The sequence below is a fragment of the Rhinolophus sinicus genome, linkage group LG01 (genome assembly GCF_036562045.2).
Source record: "Rhinolophus sinicus isolate RSC01 linkage group LG01, ASM3656204v1, whole genome shotgun sequence".
NCBI lineage: Eukaryota > Metazoa > Chordata > Mammalia > Chiroptera > Rhinolophidae > Rhinolophus > Rhinolophus sinicus.
This window is the reverse complement of record NC_133751.1, coordinates 170,804,632-170,824,814: the sequence shown is the minus strand read 5'-3', so window position 1 is coordinate 170,824,814 and position 20,183 is coordinate 170,804,632. Positions and strand designations below refer to the sequence as shown.

The window sequence follows — 20,183 nt, the reverse complement described above, 5'->3', positions numbered from 1 at the left end:
TCCTGTCTGGAACAATAGAAATGGGTATGCAGGATGGCAGCAGGTCCATTTCTAGATCAATTTGGCATAAAGTTTCAAAAAGCAAGGAAAGCAAGGATGAACAAGGAATCATACCAACAAGGTATGTTTGGAAGAAGTAATCTATTGATGAGGTACAAAGAAAGAGATAGACTTCACATTGTGGAAAAAATAGAATCTATGTTGTGAGATACTCTCCACCAGTCTCTGTTGGCTAGGGAAAAGTAAAGCTGAAAGATTCATGAACACATCCCTATGGCGTAAGTCATATTCTTGCTAGCTTAGAACATGGGTCTGTGCTCTTTCCCACATATACTTCTTGCAAATAGTCGAGCCAGAAAGAACGTAACTCAAAGATGAGTAATGATCAAAAGCTGGAACAGGATCTATCCAAATAAAAGAAAAAAAAATATGAAAAACTTATGACAGGTAAAGAATGCTCATCAGAACAATATTGCCACGAAGTAGATAAAGTAACCAAAAGTGGTATATTATTATCAATGAAAAAATAAAATAAAATGAGGCAAACACTTCTATAAAACAAGAGTGCAAACGAGAGACCCCAGAGCTCAAAGAAGATTTTTTTGAGACGGGGAAGATGAAACAAGAGCCAGTAAACCTTAGGAAAGATATGGAAAGATAAAAGAGCCAAATTGCAATCCACACAAAAATAATTCTAAAAAGTATAGCAAGGGACAAGGAAGAGAGGATTGAGAGAAAAAGAAAAATGAAAAAGTAAAATGAAACAATGAGTGGAAAAGGACTGGAGAGAAAATGATAGCTATGTAAGACAAGAAAAGGTGATACAATACACAAATAATTGGCATTCCCAAAAGGAAGTGGTAAGCTAATTCAGTGATCAATAAATTTAATGATCATTTTTTGACTTCATCTTACAACAGCATTTGACACTGTTAATCATTCTCTCTTCTTTGAAACAGTTTCTTCATTTGGCTGATAGGACAACTGATTCTTTGGGTTTCCTCCTACCTCGTTGGCTGTTCCTTCTTAGTCTCCTTTATGGTCCCTCTAGATCAGGGGTGTCCAAACTGTGGCCCACGGGCCAACTGCGGCCCGCAATCCATTTTTTATTGGCCCGCAGCAAATTCCAAAAATGCATTTAGTTTACTTAAATAAACCAGGTGAGGCAATACGTACTTCACCTTGAGTGAGTGGCCCGGCTGTTTGTGTATTTTACCGCATATGGCCCTTGGTGAAAAACGTTGAGAAAAGTTTGGACACCCCTACTCTAGATCTTTCAACTTTCCCACAGATCCTAGTAACTCAACTTTCAAGATTACTGCTCACCATTTCCACTATTATCACCTAGTTCAAGACATCATCATCTGTCAATAGTTTTTTAGTCTTGCTGTTTCTACCCTTGCACACCTATTTCAACATAGAGGTAGAGTGATGTACATTTCTTCATGGAACTTCCCAGAACAAAATCATTCAATGGCTTAACATACTTGGAGTAAAAAGCCAAGATGTCTAACAATTGCCCACATGGCCCTACATGATGTGGTCCACCATCACCTAGCAAAGAATGTCTCCTATTTCTCCTCAGCTACTTTTGCTCTCTTGCCATTCCTTGAACATGCCAAACACACTCCCACTTAATTTACTTTGCACTCGTTTCCTCTGACTACAATGGTCTCCCCAACAGAAAAACATGACACACTCCTTCATCTACTTTAGGTCTGTACTCAAAGGCCAAATTCTCAGTGAACTATTTTTCACCAAGTTCCCCTCTCCCCTTTTCCTGCTTTATTTTCCTCCTTAACACCCTTTCTCATTGAATATAACATACTATATATTTGGCTTACTTGCTTTGTTTATTGTCTTGTTACTCCCTGAAAGCTGGGATTTTTTTTGTTTTATTTTATTCACTGCTATAACCCCAGCATGCACAATAATATCTGTTATGTAATAAACTCTCAAAAAGTACCTGTTATATGAGTAAACTAAAAGAATATTATAGAGATGTAGTATTTAAAAACATGAATTCAAGAAAACATTCCAAAAAATAAAAGAAGATGAATGTACATGTTGAAAAGTTACACCAAGTCCCGGGAAAAATAGGTAACTAATGTTGATGTGTAAGTCCTAGATTTTATAAGATACAGAAGGAAAAAACAGAGAAAGAAAACACTGATTATATAGAAGATTAAGAATGATTAATAAAATATGACAGAACTAAGATTAAACATGTCACATCAATAAATGAGTTATACTCACTAAAAAGTGACAAAGCAAAAACTAAATATACTGCACACAAGGGACACATTTATTCTAATTCTGAGTAATTCTCAAATTACTGAGATTATAAGGTCTAAACGAGTAAGACTGACTGACTGACTAACTCTGAAGGTGGGCCTGGGAGTTTCTATATTCCTAATATATTTTCCAGATTACTGATAACAAACCAACAAGAAATAGGAAAAAAAAGAGAAGGATGGCAAGAGCCATATTAAACATGAGAGCACAAAGAAAACAGATCACAAACATATTTTTGGACAAGATAGAATTCAGGGCTCAAGTATTACACTTGATAAAAAGGGTACATTTATAAAAAGGGTACAAATATAAAAGGGTATATTTTATAATGGTAAATGACAATACATAATGAAGAAGCATCATCCAAAGAAAACTATAAAAATAATATTAGTCATAAATACCTGTTAAAAGATCTTAAATAAAGCATTAACAGACATAATAAGGTGGGCTTGGTTTAAGGAAATACACCATGACAAAGACTACTTGGTGTTCACAAAAAATAATTTCTTCTAATTCTGGTACGCAATTAGACTGCATTTCTCTAGCAGAATAGAAATAGCTAAAATGGTAATATTTCTTGTAATATCTTGTCATAAACAGCAAGAAGCAACCACATCCCCTAGAGCTAAACAGTCACTTGGTCCGCTTTCCTTGTTTCCCCGGGTGATGGTTTGACCAGATATTTTTGTTGAAAACAGTCCTCCCGAGGCCTCTTGGACGCCTACCTGTATTGTGTGGGTATATCGAGATTGTAACAGCTCTTTCACTGGGCCATTCTTCAGAATTTAATGTAACTAGCAATCTTGTAAGGTATGGTATCATCTCCCCTCCAGACAAAGAACAGGCTTATTTACTGATCGCTAACAAAATGACAGATTTCTTAAGCTCAAGGTTCTTCAGATGTGACACAAACCCAATGTGTGGGTAGCATCCATCTGGGCCCACTGTGTCACCTTGTGAGACTTGGGGACACAGGAGCCAGGCACCTTGGCCGAAGCTCACGCCCTTTGCCCTGCTTGCTCTGGTACTATCTCGCTCTTGTTTACTTTGGGCACACATGGGATTGTGGCAGGTTTGCTCTTTGCTGTCCTCACCGAGACTGGAATTCTTCTCTTGAGAGTTTTGCCACTGCATAATAACATGGAGATGTATATTTCTAGCTTCTATATAAGGGAATTTCTGACGGTTAAAATGGTGTTCTATGAAAAGAACTTACATAATTGGCAATAGCATCCTTGTTTTCAAGTTGAGCAATATCATATAGAATGACAGCACAGCGAGAGTGTAGTTCTGGTTCATCGGAAGCTAGTAGGTTGATCAGAGCTGGAATGCCTCCTGCCTCTACTATAGCATGCACTACACTCGCATGGGTTGAGATATTACTCAATAACCCAACTGTTTTGCACTGTAACTTGATTTTGGAACTTTTTAATAGATGGATTAAGGCAGGAACGGTGCCTGCAATGAAGAGACCAAGAAAAAAAACATGAAGTATTATAATCATTTGTAGTCAATTTATCATGATAGGATTTAAATAATGTTTGTGGGTATTGTCATATAAACAATTAGAAAATAATTCTGTAAAATATTTATAAAATGATCACTTGAAACTACATGAATGCACTTTGATGTCCTGTCTACAGTATAGGGAGCTCTCATTATTCATACATGTGATTTTCACACAGCACACAATCATACATTTCATATTGGTAACCCTAAGCCACCTTTGAAACACTGAATTTTTGCTAAGATTATTGACAAATTCAAAAGCTACCATATGGTAGAGTTCACTTTGTTTATTGCATCAAATTTGTGTGGCAGTGTTTGTGTAGTTATTTGAGCATTTTATTATATTTTACCCATATTTTATAAAAGCAACTGAAAAATAAAAAGAAAGTGCTGAATCTAATAAAAAGCAACCTTGGCCTCATTGATTACAATTGGTTCAAAGATGAAAATCATTGGGCGTGGTGAAAATAGAAAATCTGGCTTCAATGTGAAAGGAAAGAGCACATTATAGAGCACACAGAAAATGCCAGAAAATATAATGGGTATAATTAGGGCTTTATTTATTTATACATCTGAAATGTACTCTCCCTCATGACTTATTTAACTATGGTTTACTTTTTGGATATAGAGCTTTTGTACATGTTTTTAGGAACACATTATGGGACTACCTATAATAATTTTTTTATTCATTCATTCATTCAACAAATATTTAAGGAGTATCTCATGTGTGTTCAGTATTCACATTAGAGTTAGTGGCTACTATATTGGACAGTGAAGATAGAATATGTCCATCATTTCAGAAAGTTATGTTGGACAGTGCTGTTCTCAAAACAACCCTATGAAGTAGGGATCATTTTATTAGTGAGGAAGCTAGGCTAAGAGACGATAAGCAATTAGCCTAAGTTCTAAATGCAGAGCTACTCATGAACCCAGGTCTGCTGCTACACACCACAAAACTGTTTTTAATTTTAAAAATAAATTGTGTAAATACAGAATAGAGATCATTTCTAAACGAAAGTAGTCAATATAAGAAGTAGTATCGTCAAGTAATTTAATATCATTTTAGAATTTGCAAATTTTTAGAGAAATGGGATTTACATGGTTTTTTGATCCTGTTGGAAATAAAATACAATGTTGCCAAATAAAGGAAGTAACCTTAGAAAAAAGAAAAATAGAAATTTAAAGTCAACTAAAAAGTTTTAAAGTGATTGGCTGAATATAATATAGCTCTGCATAAAACAACAAAACTCTGCAATAAGCAAAAAATAGTTAATAAATTTTACAGCACCTGCATCCAAAATATATTGCCAGTATTCATCCTTTGCTAAGCAAATTACTTCTAAGGACATGATGGCCATCATCCTTCGTTTATAGCTTTCACACTGCAACATTTCTGGTAAGTAGTCAACAGAAAAGTATATGTTATAATTTTACACAAAGGAATGGAACGATTGATTCTGTTTCTGTACAGGCCAAGTGAAGCCATGAGTTGAGATTATCACCATGACCACCAACTGCATTCATTAAATTCCCTCTGTGTGTGGCATTCTGTGAGATGCTAAATATATTGTATATGCCCATGATCTCTGAGGTTTATAATCTATATAATTAGTATAGAAAATCCAAAAATTCTTTATTTTTGGTCTGAATGGCTTAGATGGGCTGATCACATGGTTCAAATTTACTTGGAAAATAGTACACCTCAGTGGCCTGAAATCAGTTGTTGAATAAAATTTGAACATGGGTTTTCAAGGATGGCATAGCGTAAACTACATTATTGCGAATAAAAATTTAATGTCCATTAAATCATATTGAGGCTTTGTATATTTCCTGAATTTGAGGAAGAATGAATTCATACTCCAGACAGGAGATAATACAAATTATATGCTTCCAAACAATGTCTATGGTGCAAGAAAAAACACATAGAAGCATCCTTGCCTCATCTCTCTTTCCCCAGCCCCTGGAATAATCAATCTGACCCTAATGCCTACCTTGGCTAGATCACCCCAGGCTCTTTCTTTTAAAATTCAGCTTCCACTCCAAGAGCTAATCCTGGAGACTTATAATAAACTCTGACAATTCTTCTTTTACTCATAGTGGAAATGGACAGTATAAGGAGGGAGAGCTACTCCAGAGCTCAGAGCAAAGCAACAGTGGCTAGATGCTCACTGGTTATTGTGTTTGCATCATTATCAGGATGTCCCAACAATAGCTGTGGGAAGGAGTGGCTGTCGGGGAACTGTTTGGGCCATTAGGCTATTCCTGTTAGGAATACTATTCTATGATTGAAATGAGTATTTCAAATGTATTAGTCTATTAAAAGTAACAGAATGGTCTTCTTAGTTGCTCCTAAAAAGACTAAGATATAATGATAAAGATGCACACGTATATTAACATTGTAAACACTTTCCAGTATCTCTTGGGGCTGATATAATTGGAATGTATTCCCAAGACCCAAGTAAATTTCAAAATCAGGTATTGAGCCAATTTTGAAACCAAGTATTCAGACTTCTTGAATCAGTAGAATGGGTTTGAAAATCATAAATGTGTCTTTTCCCGTCCTACAGTGAGTTGTTCGGAACAATATCTGTTCTCATCTCCAATTTGTTTCATTTTTTTGCTTTACTTTTTATTTTATTAAAGTAATACATGCTCATGATTCAGAGTTAAATGTTCCTAAAAGGCCTATAGCAAAATATAGTTGAGTGGTTCCTTACCTCACCCTCTCTACTCTTCTGAGTTTCTCTCTCCAGATATAACCACTGTGGACTCTTTCGCTATACTCTGTGATTTACATATCTCCATATTTCTAACTATTTATACACACAGTTACCTTTTGCTATATCAATTTTAGACATCATCGATTGACTTCATGTTATGGCAGATGAGAAACTAGCTCTTTCCACACTGCTCTGCCATTTCCTCTGCTTCCCCTTCCCCATTCTGACAGCCATACAGACAGTTCTCACAGCTAAGCATTGTAGTGCACTACAGTTGTGTCTCCTTTTTTACTTTTGTTTCTCCTGGAGGTAAGAATTTTCTTTTTTTTATTTCATCTGCTTAGCTTTCTTTGTACCTACTGGTAATGCCTCCCACATCTTCCCTTTGGCCTCTGTGATTTACATATCTCCATATGTAAATGGAGTCCCATTCTGGGACTTCTCTTTTCTGTCATCTTTGAAATTCCCTTCGCTTTTCTCTTGGGTCAGACTCCCAGTTTCCTGTTTATTGGGGAGAATTCCCCAGCTTAGTATCTTTAGGTGTTTCCTGGTAAGCCTCTTGCAGAGAGCACTCCTGGCTGACACTGCCAGTTCTTGAGCCTGTGAGGATTTATGGTGCAGGTCTCAGAAAGTCTCTGTTTTCCCACTGTTGGCTTGGAATGATTTTTCTGGTTGACTAAGTCCTAAGACTTGCCTGTTTCCAGTATTTTATTTTGTTTCTTCTGTATCCTTTCCTGTTTTCTCTTGAATGCTTGTTCACTGCTCCTGCTAAGGGTGTTACTTTAACTTAATCTCCATGTAATTTTAGTGGGGTCTCGGGAAGGAGTGAAACTAAATGTGTACATTCAACTGGACTGATAACCCTGACCTTTGTAATATCTCTGACTAGATTGAATACAAATTTGGACAAAAATCTTGATCAGAATTTTTCACCAAACGTTTATCAGAATGTGAGGAAAAATTTTCCTGAATCTGTCTCTAAAATTAGGAAGTGAGGAATAAATTGGAGGGAATCTTTTCCCACTCTCAGAATTTAATTTCTTTCCTCTTTCCTTTTGTTTCTTTTTAAGTTGCTTTTTTGATGGAGAAGATGATGGTTGGACTTTTGGAGATAGTCGGAAAATAAAAATAAATATAATTGTGTAAAATGTAGTCTGTTTGGGTTATTTATCTTTGATTTTAATTTAGAAATAAAACTACTTTTACACAAACAAAAATATAGTTCAGTTTGTATTTCTGGTTTTAACTCAAACATGTTTATTTCATGATTTTTAAATGTTTAAAATATGATGCTTATATTACTGCATTTTATTTTCTCTATTTCATACTAAGTATCAATAATTAAACTGAATAATAGTCAGAACATTTATTTATAAAGTGATTATGTGTTCTATACTCACCTACCAAAGTTTTCCAAACTGGGAGTTCAGGAATATTGATCTCTATTATATACTTGAGAACCTCTGTGTGAAAGGTTAGCACTGATAAGTGAATTATATTATTTCCTTTATTATCTGTTTTTCTCCAGTTCGCACCAAGAGAAAATAGGTACTTTATAGTATCCAGTGCTCCTGAAGTGGCAGCAAGTAAAAGTGGAGTACACTGATTCCTAAAAATCAAGGAACACATTATAATAATTGAGCGCACATACAGTGTCAAATTTACTGATTAGCAACTATCCAAATTGCTATTGGAGGAAGTCTGATTTATACCATCACCTTCTCTTTCTTATATGTCACTGTTTTGTATAGTCCACACGTAAATAGATTTACCTCCCCTGCCTTGGCTGTCCTTAGTGTTTGCCCCTACTCTCCCTCCCACATTAATTATCATGCCGTATAATTTGTTCAGGAGTTGATAATGCACAAAGTTCTTAGAATACACTATCTCATCTCATCCTTACAACCACTCTACGAGAGAAGGGAAAAGCAAGGCAAGTATTATCAGCCCATTTTATAAATGATGAAACTGAGGCTCAGGTAGAATTCCAACCTATTTCCTTATACTTCATATCCAGTTCTCAAATCCCAGCTTCCTCACTGTGGCAGAAACTAACAATTTTTCTCAAAAAGCCATTATCTGCTTTTTATTTAGAGGGTGAAGCTCTTTTGGTTGGGCACATGACTATCCAGCCAAATGTGACATTTCCAGCTTCCCTTATGGGTAGGTATGGCCAATGTGATATGAGTACAAGTTACCTGGACAACTCCCTAAAGAGAAAAGGAGTGCAGCTACTTTTCCTCTCTTTCTTCTCATGGCTAGAATACAGGTATAATAATGAAAGCAGGAGTTGCCATTTTGAACCAGGATAGGGAAGCTACATAAAAAGAAGCAACAAGAGGAAGTCTGGGTCCCTCATACTGTCAAGCCATTACGCCAACCCTCGGCCATGAACCCAGACTTCATGAAAAAGAACCACGTGTTTATTTCATTTAAACTACAAATATTTGGGGGCATCTCTGTCACGGCAGCTTCAACTGTATCTTAACTAATAGATCTACTGACTAGCAGAGTGACTCTTAAGCAAACTGGGTTCCTCTCTTCATCTGTGAAGGGACGAGGGGAAGAACCACCAGCTGGCAGCGCTGTGTGAGGGATGAATGAGGGCTCGGCACAGTCTGCACACGCAGTTCCTCTCTCCTCGCTGCCCCACATCACATCGCCTCAGGCATTATTTTTTTGCATCCTTTTACCCGTGCCCTCCTCTCTTCCTGAAACTCCTTTCTCTTGCTGCCTGTTCTTGAACTCTCACCCCTGTCCAGTTGGCCCCAAGCCTCTCCTCTCGTCCCAGGCCCTGGGGAATGAATCTCTTGCCCTTTATGAGTAAACATCTTCACTTTCTCCCTTTTCGAGTCTAACAAGACTGCTCTCCGTTGCTTTCTTTCTCCTACGCAATGGCAGAATAAAGATGACTTTTATTTCGAACACCATCACTCTGATTCTCCTCATTTGAAAACTATGCTATCAGATTACATTACCCTGTCCAGTTCCATATGCCATCGCCCCCGCCCGGCCCAGGAGGGTCCTCTCCCACATCCTGGCCCAGGCGTTGCCTCACCGACATGCCCCTCCTATTGTAAGTGACTTCGTTATCCATGCTGATTACCATGTATGTTCTGATCCCTTAGTTCCTTGTCATAGCTTCGTTGGTGCTTCCCAGTCATGCACACACGCCAGCATGGCCACACTCTATTAGTTCCACAGAGGAGATCTCAGCCATGGGAACCGTGCTACTGATCCTTCGCTTCTTCCGTACATTTACAGACAGCTTCTTACTTCTACCTCTGATATCCAATTGTTTGACCTTTTACAATCTACCCAGCCTTTTAGCCCCATTTTGTCCAAAGACACAATGTCAGAATGTGACAGAACCAGGAGCTGAACTCAGGCCTCCACATTCCATGGCTCTTTCCAGAATCTATTAGTTAGACAATCAATCTATTAGCCAGAGATCCTGGTTTCCTGAAAGCTTTCTCCACACGCATCTCCGTCCTCACCTGGAGGGAGGATTAATTTCTTCACTGAGTAATAATAAACAGGTTATTGGAAGACCCAGAAATAGCTGAGTGAAACTATGCCTAAATCATGTTCAGAGATTCAAAACAATAACCTGGTCTTTTGATTACCAGCCAAGAATGTACCCTCAGCAGAAGTTATACCTCCACCCAAAAGGTTGGTCCTCAGCTAACTAGTGAAATAGAAGACTGTTTGGGATGTTTTGCTGTTTCAAAGTTATCTTCTTCTTTTTAATGTGTTTTTCTTCTGGATACCACTAGATATTTCTGCTGTTATCCAAAGCCTATTCACTGTGGTATGGAGCCTCTGGACTGCCCCTTGGGTGTGTAGGTTCCAATTTAGAGCAACTTTCTCCTCCCTAATCTCAGACTTCTTCCAGGGCACTAAGTAGTTAACCTGATAAACTAGTCTGTAGAGCCATACCATTGGGAAAAGGCTAGGACAGACTTCCTAGGGCTTACTTCTTATTCTTCCAGACAACATACATAAGTAAATAGAAGTTCTGTCTTTAAAATTCTAAAGAGAAGTGGTAGGAGAAGACAGTGAGTAGAAATGACAGCAGAGTAAGCCTTACACAGACTTTCAAATCAATCACACCAACCATTTCTTTTAGTGTCAGTGCTTCAGACAAGCCATGAAAGCAGAAATTCGTATTTTTACAAACGGTTAATAACTTACTCAGCTGTTGCCTCAGCTTCGAGCAAACTAGGATCCTTCCTACAGAGAATAATGATGATGCAGATATTGTCATAGAAAGCAGCAAAGTGAATTGGCATCCAGCCTCTTTTTTCAGAAAGTGTGTAATCAGCTTTGAAACAGAGTAGGCAGATGGCTGTTTCTAGTGAGCAAGCTTGCGCGGCCAGGTGTAGAGGTGTAGGACCTAGAATGGATGGACAATTACTTCAGTGGTCAAAGATCTAACATTCCTAAAAACATGCCTTTTTGATATCCAATCAGAGCTTAGTGCTGTGGGATATAGAAGCTCCAAGACAAGCACTAAAAGATTAATTTAGGCAATTCTATGTTCTTTATCTAACTTGTGATGTCCGACCATTAAAAATCAATACTTCTTTATAAATTAAAAATAAATAACATTGAAAATATTAGATATTTCAAAAATTAAGTCAATGCATTAATCTTGTGATAAAATAAGCTATTTCTTGTTTAAATTATTTTCTACTTGATTTAAGTATTTTGTAGTAGGAGATAAGAACCTTTGGGGAAAAAAATTCCCTCAAAAGGTCTCTATGTCAGTAAATCTAGTTTTTTTCCTCCAATTTTCATTTTACTGACCTCTCAACAGTAAATTGACCACTTCTTTCTCTTTAAAATAGTTTCTTTCCTTGTCTTTTGTGACATCATGCATTTTTCTCCTACCTCTTTGGCTATCCCTTTGCAGTCTCCTTTGGGACCATCTCATTGTCCTGATGCCTCAATGAGTTTTAAGGCTCTGTCTTGGTCCTTATTATCTTCTCAGTGGCTTCACTTACCACCGATAAGTTGATGACTCTTTAGATCTGTTTCTTCTCCAACCTCCATATCTGTATATTTCCAACATCTCACTGGGCATCTCCACACACCACCTCAAACTTAACATATTCAAATTGAACTCCTATCTTTCTCTCCAAACCTGGTCCTCTTTCACTGTTCCCTAAATCAGTGAAGGATATCATCATCCAGCCAGTTCTACAAAGCAGAAACCTGAAAGACTCCTTGGCACCTCCCTCTCATTTCATCTCCATAACCAGTCCAGCACCAATTCTAAATATCTCTGGAACCTACCCCTAGAACTCATCTTACTGCCACCACCACCCTACTCCAAGCCATAATCACCTCCCGACTGATATCCCCATCTTGTTGTTGCCCTTCCCCAATGCACTTTTTTTTGAAACATTAAGTCTGATCTTTTTACCTCCTTGCTTAAAACTCTTCAGTGGCTTCTCAAGGTCATCTGATCACGAATACAGAAAAACGATCCACTGACTCCAACTTAACTTAAGCCATCATCTACCCACATAAACACTACCCAAGTGCACACAACATATACATACCTTCTTCTCTTCCATTAGGCTGTCTAGTAGCTCATCAGATGTAGGGTGGCAGGCCGCACATCCCAGGTTGCCCAGGGAAGGACTGGTCTATGCCTGTTGCCTCAGCACAATGACTGATAGTGCCCCTTCCATGCTCAAGTCTCCCTCATTTGGATGATGAATTACCCAGTCAACTTGGGCTGCTCCTGTTGTTTGAAAGCTTCCTTCTCCCAAACAACAGTTTCCTGACCAGGGTCAAGCTAACTCCTATTCATTTCTGGCAAAAAAAGCAAAAATAAATTTTTCTCCCAACTCAGAAACTTCCAATGGCCTCCTGTCTGCCCTAGCAATCTAAGCTTTACACCCTGGCCTGGATTATCTATAGCACTGGACCCAAATCTATCTATTTAAAGCTACTGCTAGGTGTTTCCTGTTTCTGGTCCAGCATGTAAGGAGCTTAAAAGTCACCACTCCATTCTAATGGCAAGTAAAAAGCTGAACAAACTGAAAACTCAACAATGCTTAGATCGGCCAGAGAGGTGAGGTTACAGAGCAAATATGCTGCCCCTAAATTGGAGGGAGAGATAGGCAGGTTCAGAGAATCACAACTTAGGGAAACAGAAACCCAAGGGCAGAAACCCAAGCAGCAACCAGTGCTGGGGAAGGGAAACCTGAACTATAAGTGAGAAACTGCTGGCAGCTCAGTGTGGACCAGTCTGAGAGTTAAAAACCCCAGGGGGACCCAGTCAGAGGGGCCCCACACTTTACTGAGTTTTACCTCTAGGAAAGCCACGTCCTCACGGTGCATATCAGAGAAACATCCCCTCGTGCTTCTGGCCAGGGAGTGGAAAGGAACCATTTTGAAACACACCAGAGCACACTCTCTGTTTATCTTACCAAGGTCTGCCCTCAGGAAAAACTATTTTACCAGAGTCTAACCTGCTGAGGTATTATTAGAGCCTAACTGGCCTGGGGCAGGGGAGCCCCCTCCAGCCATCCTGACTCGCAAGCACATGTGAGGTTCAGAGTCCAGGAACACAGGCTCCCTGAAAGACTAGGCCTAATCACAGGACTTTAGAATATGCTGGCTCATTTCAACCTAAGAGAAGGCAGTAGGCTGCTCTTAGCAGAAGAAATGTATCAAAATGACCTAAAGAGAGGTTCCTTTTTTAAAAAAAGAACCACCCCAGCCTCCCCACTGACCCTCTCCCTCTTCTCTCTGCCTCCCTCCAAACAAATAGTATTTCAGCTCAGCCTGATGGAAGAAGTACTATTCTTATATCTCCCTCTGATTTCTTTAAAGTGTGCTTAATAGAAATGCAGAATCTTGGCTCTCACCCAGGCCCTGTAACTCAAATTCTGTATTTTAGAAAGATCCCTGGCTGATTCCTAGGTACTTGAAAATTTATCCCAGAACAGGGGGATAAAGTGCCCCTCCACACACACACACATCTGCTTGTCACAACTGGGGTGGGGGTTGTTATTGGCATTTAGTGGGTAGAGGCCAGGGACACTACGCTAGTTTCTACAGTGTACAAGACAGCACCCCACAACAAAGGATTATGCAGCTCCCAATATCAACAGTGCTCAGGATGAGAAACACTCCAAAGACATACTCGAGTCAGAGAAGTTCTGGAGGGGTTTATGTAGTCTGAAGAAACTATTCTCTGGTTGTGAACACTGGCCTAGGGAATAAATGTTCTTTGGTGGCTTGAAAGCCCTATTTATCTCCTTTTTCTGTTAGTTTCTATAGTACATCACTGTATGTTAGTTATGCCAGTGATTGTCAAATGCTACCCTGCATTCATCCATTTATGCATTCATTCAACAACTATTTCCTGAGCACCTACTAATGCCAGGCTTTCTTCTTGGCGCTGGGGTACCATAGCAATGTAAACCAAACCTTTGCCCTTTATGGAATTTATATTCAAGTGAGGGAGACACGATAAACAAACTAATATTATAATACATGGTAGTCGTAAGTGATACTTGGAAAAGAGAAAGTAAACAGAGAGGAGAGAGAGAGAGAGAGAGAGAGAGAGAGAGAGCGCAATGCAGGAAGTGCACAATTGTTACTCAACTGCAAATTCTTACAGTGTAGGTGGGGCTGATAAGCTTTCTTTTTTTCCCCTACAGGCCCACTCACCTCCCTTTACCACCCTCCCTGTGCTCTGTCCTGGCAGATTTAGCAACCCCTGTCCTTTGGCTTCTTATTAGTATCTGCCAGTGGACAACCCTGGAGAAGGAAGGAGAATGAGGTCAGGATGCTTATTCTCTCTGATACTTATTCTCCCCTCTCTGAGGTCATTTCAGGTTAGCTTTGTTCCTCCACCAAAACCAAGTGGCTACTTTGAATAACTACTGCCCTTTCCTTACAAAATTCAGGTCTCTGTAAATGGTTTCTTTAAAAATAAACTGTCCTTGAATTATCTTATGTAGAGTATAAAGGTATAGCTTCTTAGATACAGAGATAGAACATATAAGCTTTAAATTTTTTTCTGTTTTCTCTATATCCAATCCTTAAGTCTCTCATCTCAGTCAGAAGTGACTCATACTTCAGATCTCATAGATTATTTGTCACTAGATGGCAGCATATCTAAATATTAACTGGATTGGTTTGTTTATTTTTTTAGGGCATAAAAATCCCTTTAGGGCCTGACTTTATAGAAATATGTAGAGGTGACTGCAAATTTCAGTTAAAAAGAAAAGAAAGAAAAAAAAACAAACTTAAGAGAAATATCAATAAATAACCATAGATAGGAAAAATTTATATTTCAAAATGTAAACAAAACATCATTGTGTGACATTCTCATGAGACAGAGCATTTTGGAGATTATATATTATAAGTTTTAATATATGCAGTAACATTTAAAATGCACCAAATATTGTAATTATGTCTTACCGTTTCTTTCTTTTTTCACATCCATTTTGGATGAATCTGTTTAAAAAGGGAACACACATATAAGTATGATTATTAACATATAGGAGTTTCCAAAATTAGCCAAAATAGAACCATATTGATAAGAACAAAAGGACTATGTTTAGCTACAGATGGCAGGATTATATCAAATAGGATTGGTTATAACTTTTGGTCAAGACATCTGGACATGTTGCGTGAACCTGAGGTTATGTGAGAGAAGACCTGAAGACCTGGAAACACTGCCTCTCAAGTGACTGGTCAAAACTCACAGTTGAGGCAGTTTTGTGTTGGCTAAGTAATAATAGATAGACATTGCAGCCAGAGTTACACATTTTTGCATACTTCAAAATCTACTCAATTCTCAGCCAATGCAAGTAGTCACAGGATGAATGAGAGGCTTTAATTTACCAAAGATTCTTTTTTACACCAAAAAAAGCTTAAAATATAACACATCTTTAAATGACAGTTCCCCATTGCATTTACATTTGACTGAATTTGTGCTCTACTTTAACTAAGTTCATTCTGTATTGAATATTTTAATCGAGGAATAGAAGCATCTTAATATTAAAATTTAACAGTGTATTAAAATAGCTAGTTAAAATATAAAGTCACCCTTTTTTATTGACAATATTGTTGCATCAGCCATTCCTGACACTTTATATCTATTTCTCTCTTCAGTTATGGAGGACCTCCACATTCATTTTCAACTTTATTAATTTTATACTGGTTAAATATATTCCAAAGGATACATAAATGAGTATGTATATCTAATAATCGGGAAAAAATGCTTTTTAAAGTTTAAATGATGATAGCCTTAAAGGGGTCATTAATCCTAAAAAATATTATAGGGGAAATTTTTGTTATTAAATACAATTTAAGTTTATATAATATGAAGAAACTATCCCGTGGTTGAGAACCCTGGGATAAGAAATGGATGTTCTGCTAGAATCTTTATTTATCTCCCTTTTCTCTGAATTTCTATAGCACATCACTGTATATTAATTATGCCAGTGATTATCAAATACTACCCTGCATTGATCCATCCATCCATGCGTTCATTCAACCATTCATTATTTCCTGAGCACCTACCAATGCTAGACCTTCCTCTGGGCACTAGGATACCATGGCAGACAAAGGAAACCAAATCCTTGCCCTTTATGGAGCTTATATTCAAGTGAGGGAGACACAGTAAATAAATAAATAACTGCAGATAAGGGAGCAATAAGTGACCCTTAGAAAACTAAAAGGAGCCCCTCTGAGATAAATGAAACAAAAACCTCAATTTTGCTCTAGGTAACAATACCAAATTTTAACCTTGCTCTAAAACCAACACGCATTCTTAATGCTGAATAGGGGTAAGTAAAAGAAAAACACTTTAGATCGAAAACTTGATGATACCTTGGCTAAACATAACGAAGCGTCTCTGATTGACATTGAAGTTAGCGTTGCACAGCTGGCATATAATAGAAACTCTGTTGTGCAGAGCTGCATGATGGAAAATAGCATAGCCGGCCTCGTCTGAAACATTGATCGTCGAGCTGGAGGTTTTACGGCTAAATGTGTGGAAAACAGCGGATAATCCTCTTTCAACAGCAGACTTCATACCAAATGGGATACTCTAAAATTATGAAGAAAGCCAGAATTAGGTTTTTCAAAATACACCTAAAGTTTGATTAAGGAAAAAAAAAAGACAATGAAATAGCTTAATATAATCACATAACTGGTGCTCAATTTCAGTAGAATTTTCACATGATCCATTTAGAAAATGTCTCAGTGGGGAATGATTGAAGTTGTTAGAGCTATAAAGAAACACCAACAATTCAAAAAATATATTTAGGAAGTTATTTTTCTCTCTCTCTGTTTTAAGAAAGAAGTTGCAGGTCCTTCTTCTTTGGAGACAATTAAAATAGGGTAGACATGTATCTTTCTGATGTACTTTAAAAACAAAGGGAGATCACTGGGTTCTTCCTCTGATTTAAGAAGATAGCTTTAATTTAGAAGTCTAGAAACTTGAAATATATTGCTGCAGAAATAGTTTGTGTTCTTTGCTCTAGGTCTCAAAATGGAGAGGTGAAAATGTCACCCTTTTCTTTGAGACATTCTGATCACGTAATATTTTAAAATTAAACTAATATGTTATTAACTTATAAAATTTATGGGCATTCAAACCAATATGTGGTAAATAAGTACCAGTGTACTCTTTGAAATTAGTGAGCTCACCAGTTAATGTATCAGGTCCAGAAGCTGTAAGTCAAGGCTGGTTGAAGCAGATATGGAGATTTGATTTGTGACGTTAGGTTTACTTCTTAGGTTTGGTTCCCAGGACCGAAGCCCCTGGTTCTGCTATTTATGAGCTATGTGATTTGGGAAAGATACTTAACTTGCTGCATCTCAAATTTCTTATTCATAAAATAGGAATGATAACAATACCAGTTCCTTGACAGAGTTTGTTGAAAGCATTTATAATAGTGCCTGGCATACAAAGTAGTCATTCAGTAAATATTAGCAATTATTAAGATTAATCACAATCCCATTCACTAACAGGTAGTTTTGTAACCCTGCCAGAAACTTATAATTTAGAATTGCATAACTTTTCAACTACTAAAATGTGGAATTTTAATTTTATATTGAAGCCTTTATTTAACCTATTATTTATCCATAGATAAAAATTTGAGATATAAACTTATCTATAATATATAACTTCTTACACTAAATTATGTGGTAATCACTGAAATACCTTGCATTTCATGGCTTTTTTGAAACCAAATTTTTTCTTAAATTGTTCATGTAATTGAACGTCTGTCAGAGGAAGTCTTTTGGGTCTTAGGTTGTTCATTATTTCATTTATGGCTCCCCACCACTGGGTCTTATATAGTTGCTGATAGTAAGTTTCAAGTTCAAAATAGATCACATAGTATCTATTAAAAAAAATTTTTTTAAGGTAAATTTTTCTGACTTTGAAGTGATGTACTCCTTTTTTCTATGTTGGCAAAACTTTATTTTTTATAACAAATACAAAAATACCATTTAAATTGTACTTGATTGTAAATATTTTAATAACATGATTATCAAGTGTTATTAATTATCAAGGGTTATTATCTATACCAAATATCTTCTCCATATTGGCCCTTCTAATTGATTCTGTCCTTCAGTGACCAGGGACACTGCCTAAATCACTCGAAGCCCTAACTCTGGCTGAAGGAATTTTAGGTTTACCTTTTAACCATCTGCTTACCCTGCTTATTACAAATTTATATATTAACTCTTTTAATCTAGTTATGTCTACATTTTCTTTCTCAAGAGTTTACCTTGAATCTGACCTAGAATGATGCTTTGGGGAACGGCTCCATGACCTTTACTCACTGCAGCAGTGGACTAGAGAAACCCCCAAGGTTTCTCTAGAAACACAAGGTCCTTGAGATATAGGCAGGCAACAGCCCAGTCCCCTATCACATGGGAATGGGAAAGGGACAACATTCTGAGTGACTCTTTTCCCTAGGGTTGCTTATCATCACAGGTTAAAAAAAAAAAAAAATGGTGGTCCTTCACTTCTGCCCATGAGGTAACTTTTCCGATGTCCAGATTTCAGCTGCTGATTCTACCTCTGCCAACAGAAGCCTCTTAAGATTACCTGGGTTTCTGCTCTAAATGCAAATATTTATGGCTGTAAATACAGTATTGTTGACAGTGGTCACCCCCTCAATGGCTCTTCACTCTGCTGCTCAGGGACTGCCAGTTCTCCCAAGGGTGCTGAGTCGTTTGCTCCCATTGCACTAATTTTCAGGGAAGTGAATCAGTGACTCTCTAAGCTAAGAAAACTCCTTGCCCACAAGCTGAGGAGGACTCACTGGGCCCTGTAGGTCAGTTGAAGGAAGGTATTAGGGACACAGTCTGTTATGAACTAGCCAGAGGCTAATACCTTTTCTTCCTTGACCTTTACTTCACTCCAAGTTTTCTGAATATAATAGATCTTTGCATGGATGGAGGCATGTCTGTGGACCTGTTCACGTTTATTTGAGGTTGTCATTCTTCCTATCTACCATCCTCTCTAACAAAAGGAAACGAGAACACGAGAATATAAACTAAATGCTGTCTTCACCCACACTTTGCTGGTACAGTACCAATCCAGGTGGTGGGACCTGTCACTTTGTGTGTGGGCACTGACTTATGGAGGTGCCACCTTCATCAGTGGGGACTTGCCTAACTTATTAGACTTCAGCCTTCAAAAACCAAGGAGCAGGTATTCTGAATCCTACTCGGATTTGAAGACTTTCAAATTACAGTGATGATATGCTCTGAGGCCTTAAGGAGCTATATGGATCTGACCTGGATGTTTGAATCTTATTAGATGACTAAACTACATTTCTAGGAGAAAACAGCTACCTTCCCTTAGTATTAGACACACTGCTAAGAGTGGATGCCACAAACAGACACTCCAAGTCCCACAAGACTGCCTTCATAGACCTAAGCTAAGGGATCACACTGAGGATGGCCTTGTTCCCTGAGTGGCCCAGCTCTACGTCATTCTACTCAGTAGAATCCCAGTGCCAGCAACCTCCATCTTGTCGTGGCTTCTCCAGGGAGCAGGCTCTGGGTGTGATAATGACCATGGGATCAGAAGATGCTGACTACCTCTGGGGCCCTGGCACTTGGTGATACACTCTTAGATCACTGCTCAAGCAATAAAACAGACTTTATAAACTTAACAAATACCAAGGGAAGGTGGGCAGATTGCTTCTAGAAATTCAGTTTACTCATCCAATACAAATAAAGTATCTACAACCAACAGGAGGCTGTCCTACCTTATAAACAGGAGAAGCAAGTGGTGGTGAAGGTCTTTCTACCAGGAGAAAGTCTGACCCCCACCAACGTTGGATCTACAACCTGAGCTACAGGCCAGCAGCACCAGCCCACACAGAGATGATTACTAGAAGCACAAAAAGCCCAGAAGGCCAGTGCTATGAGGAAACCCTCATCCAAGTACCGCAGAGTGGCATACCAGTGTTTTTACTCAAAACCTTGAGTCTAATCATCAACAGGGAAAATAGGGGAGCCTCACTTTGAAAATAACTCTCTCCATATTCTTCAACCTGAGAATCCATACCCAGCTTAGGGACTGTGGTGATGAGCTTCTAACACACTTCCCCGACGCACCACTATCACATTATATTGATTTCTGACATGCCTTCTCAC

The 20,183-nt window shown here is 38.1% G+C and overlaps 1 protein-coding gene across 1 annotated transcript in view; it reads right to left on the bottom strand.

Annotated features, from left to right (window-relative positions):
- ANKAR (ankyrin and armadillo repeat containing) overlaps nucleotides 1–20,183 on the bottom strand; it is a 53,660-nt gene that overhangs the window by 22,545 nt on the left and 10,932 nt on the right. The window contains exons 6-12 of the mRNA XM_074339164.1: nucleotides 17,728–17,908; nucleotides 16,389–16,608; nucleotides 14,973–15,008; nucleotides 10,719–10,920; nucleotides 7,925–8,133; nucleotides 5,093–5,197; nucleotides 3,512–3,753 (exon numbers count right to left, since the gene is read on the bottom strand). Of these exons, the coding sequence (XP_074195265.1) occupies nucleotides 3,512–3,753; nucleotides 5,093–5,197; nucleotides 7,925–8,133; nucleotides 10,719–10,920; nucleotides 14,973–15,008; nucleotides 16,389–16,608; nucleotides 17,728–17,908 (1,195 nt within the window). The remainder of the gene's footprint in view (nucleotides 1–3,511; nucleotides 3,754–5,092; nucleotides 5,198–7,924; nucleotides 8,134–10,718; nucleotides 10,921–14,972; nucleotides 15,009–16,388; nucleotides 16,609–17,727; nucleotides 17,909–20,183) is intronic.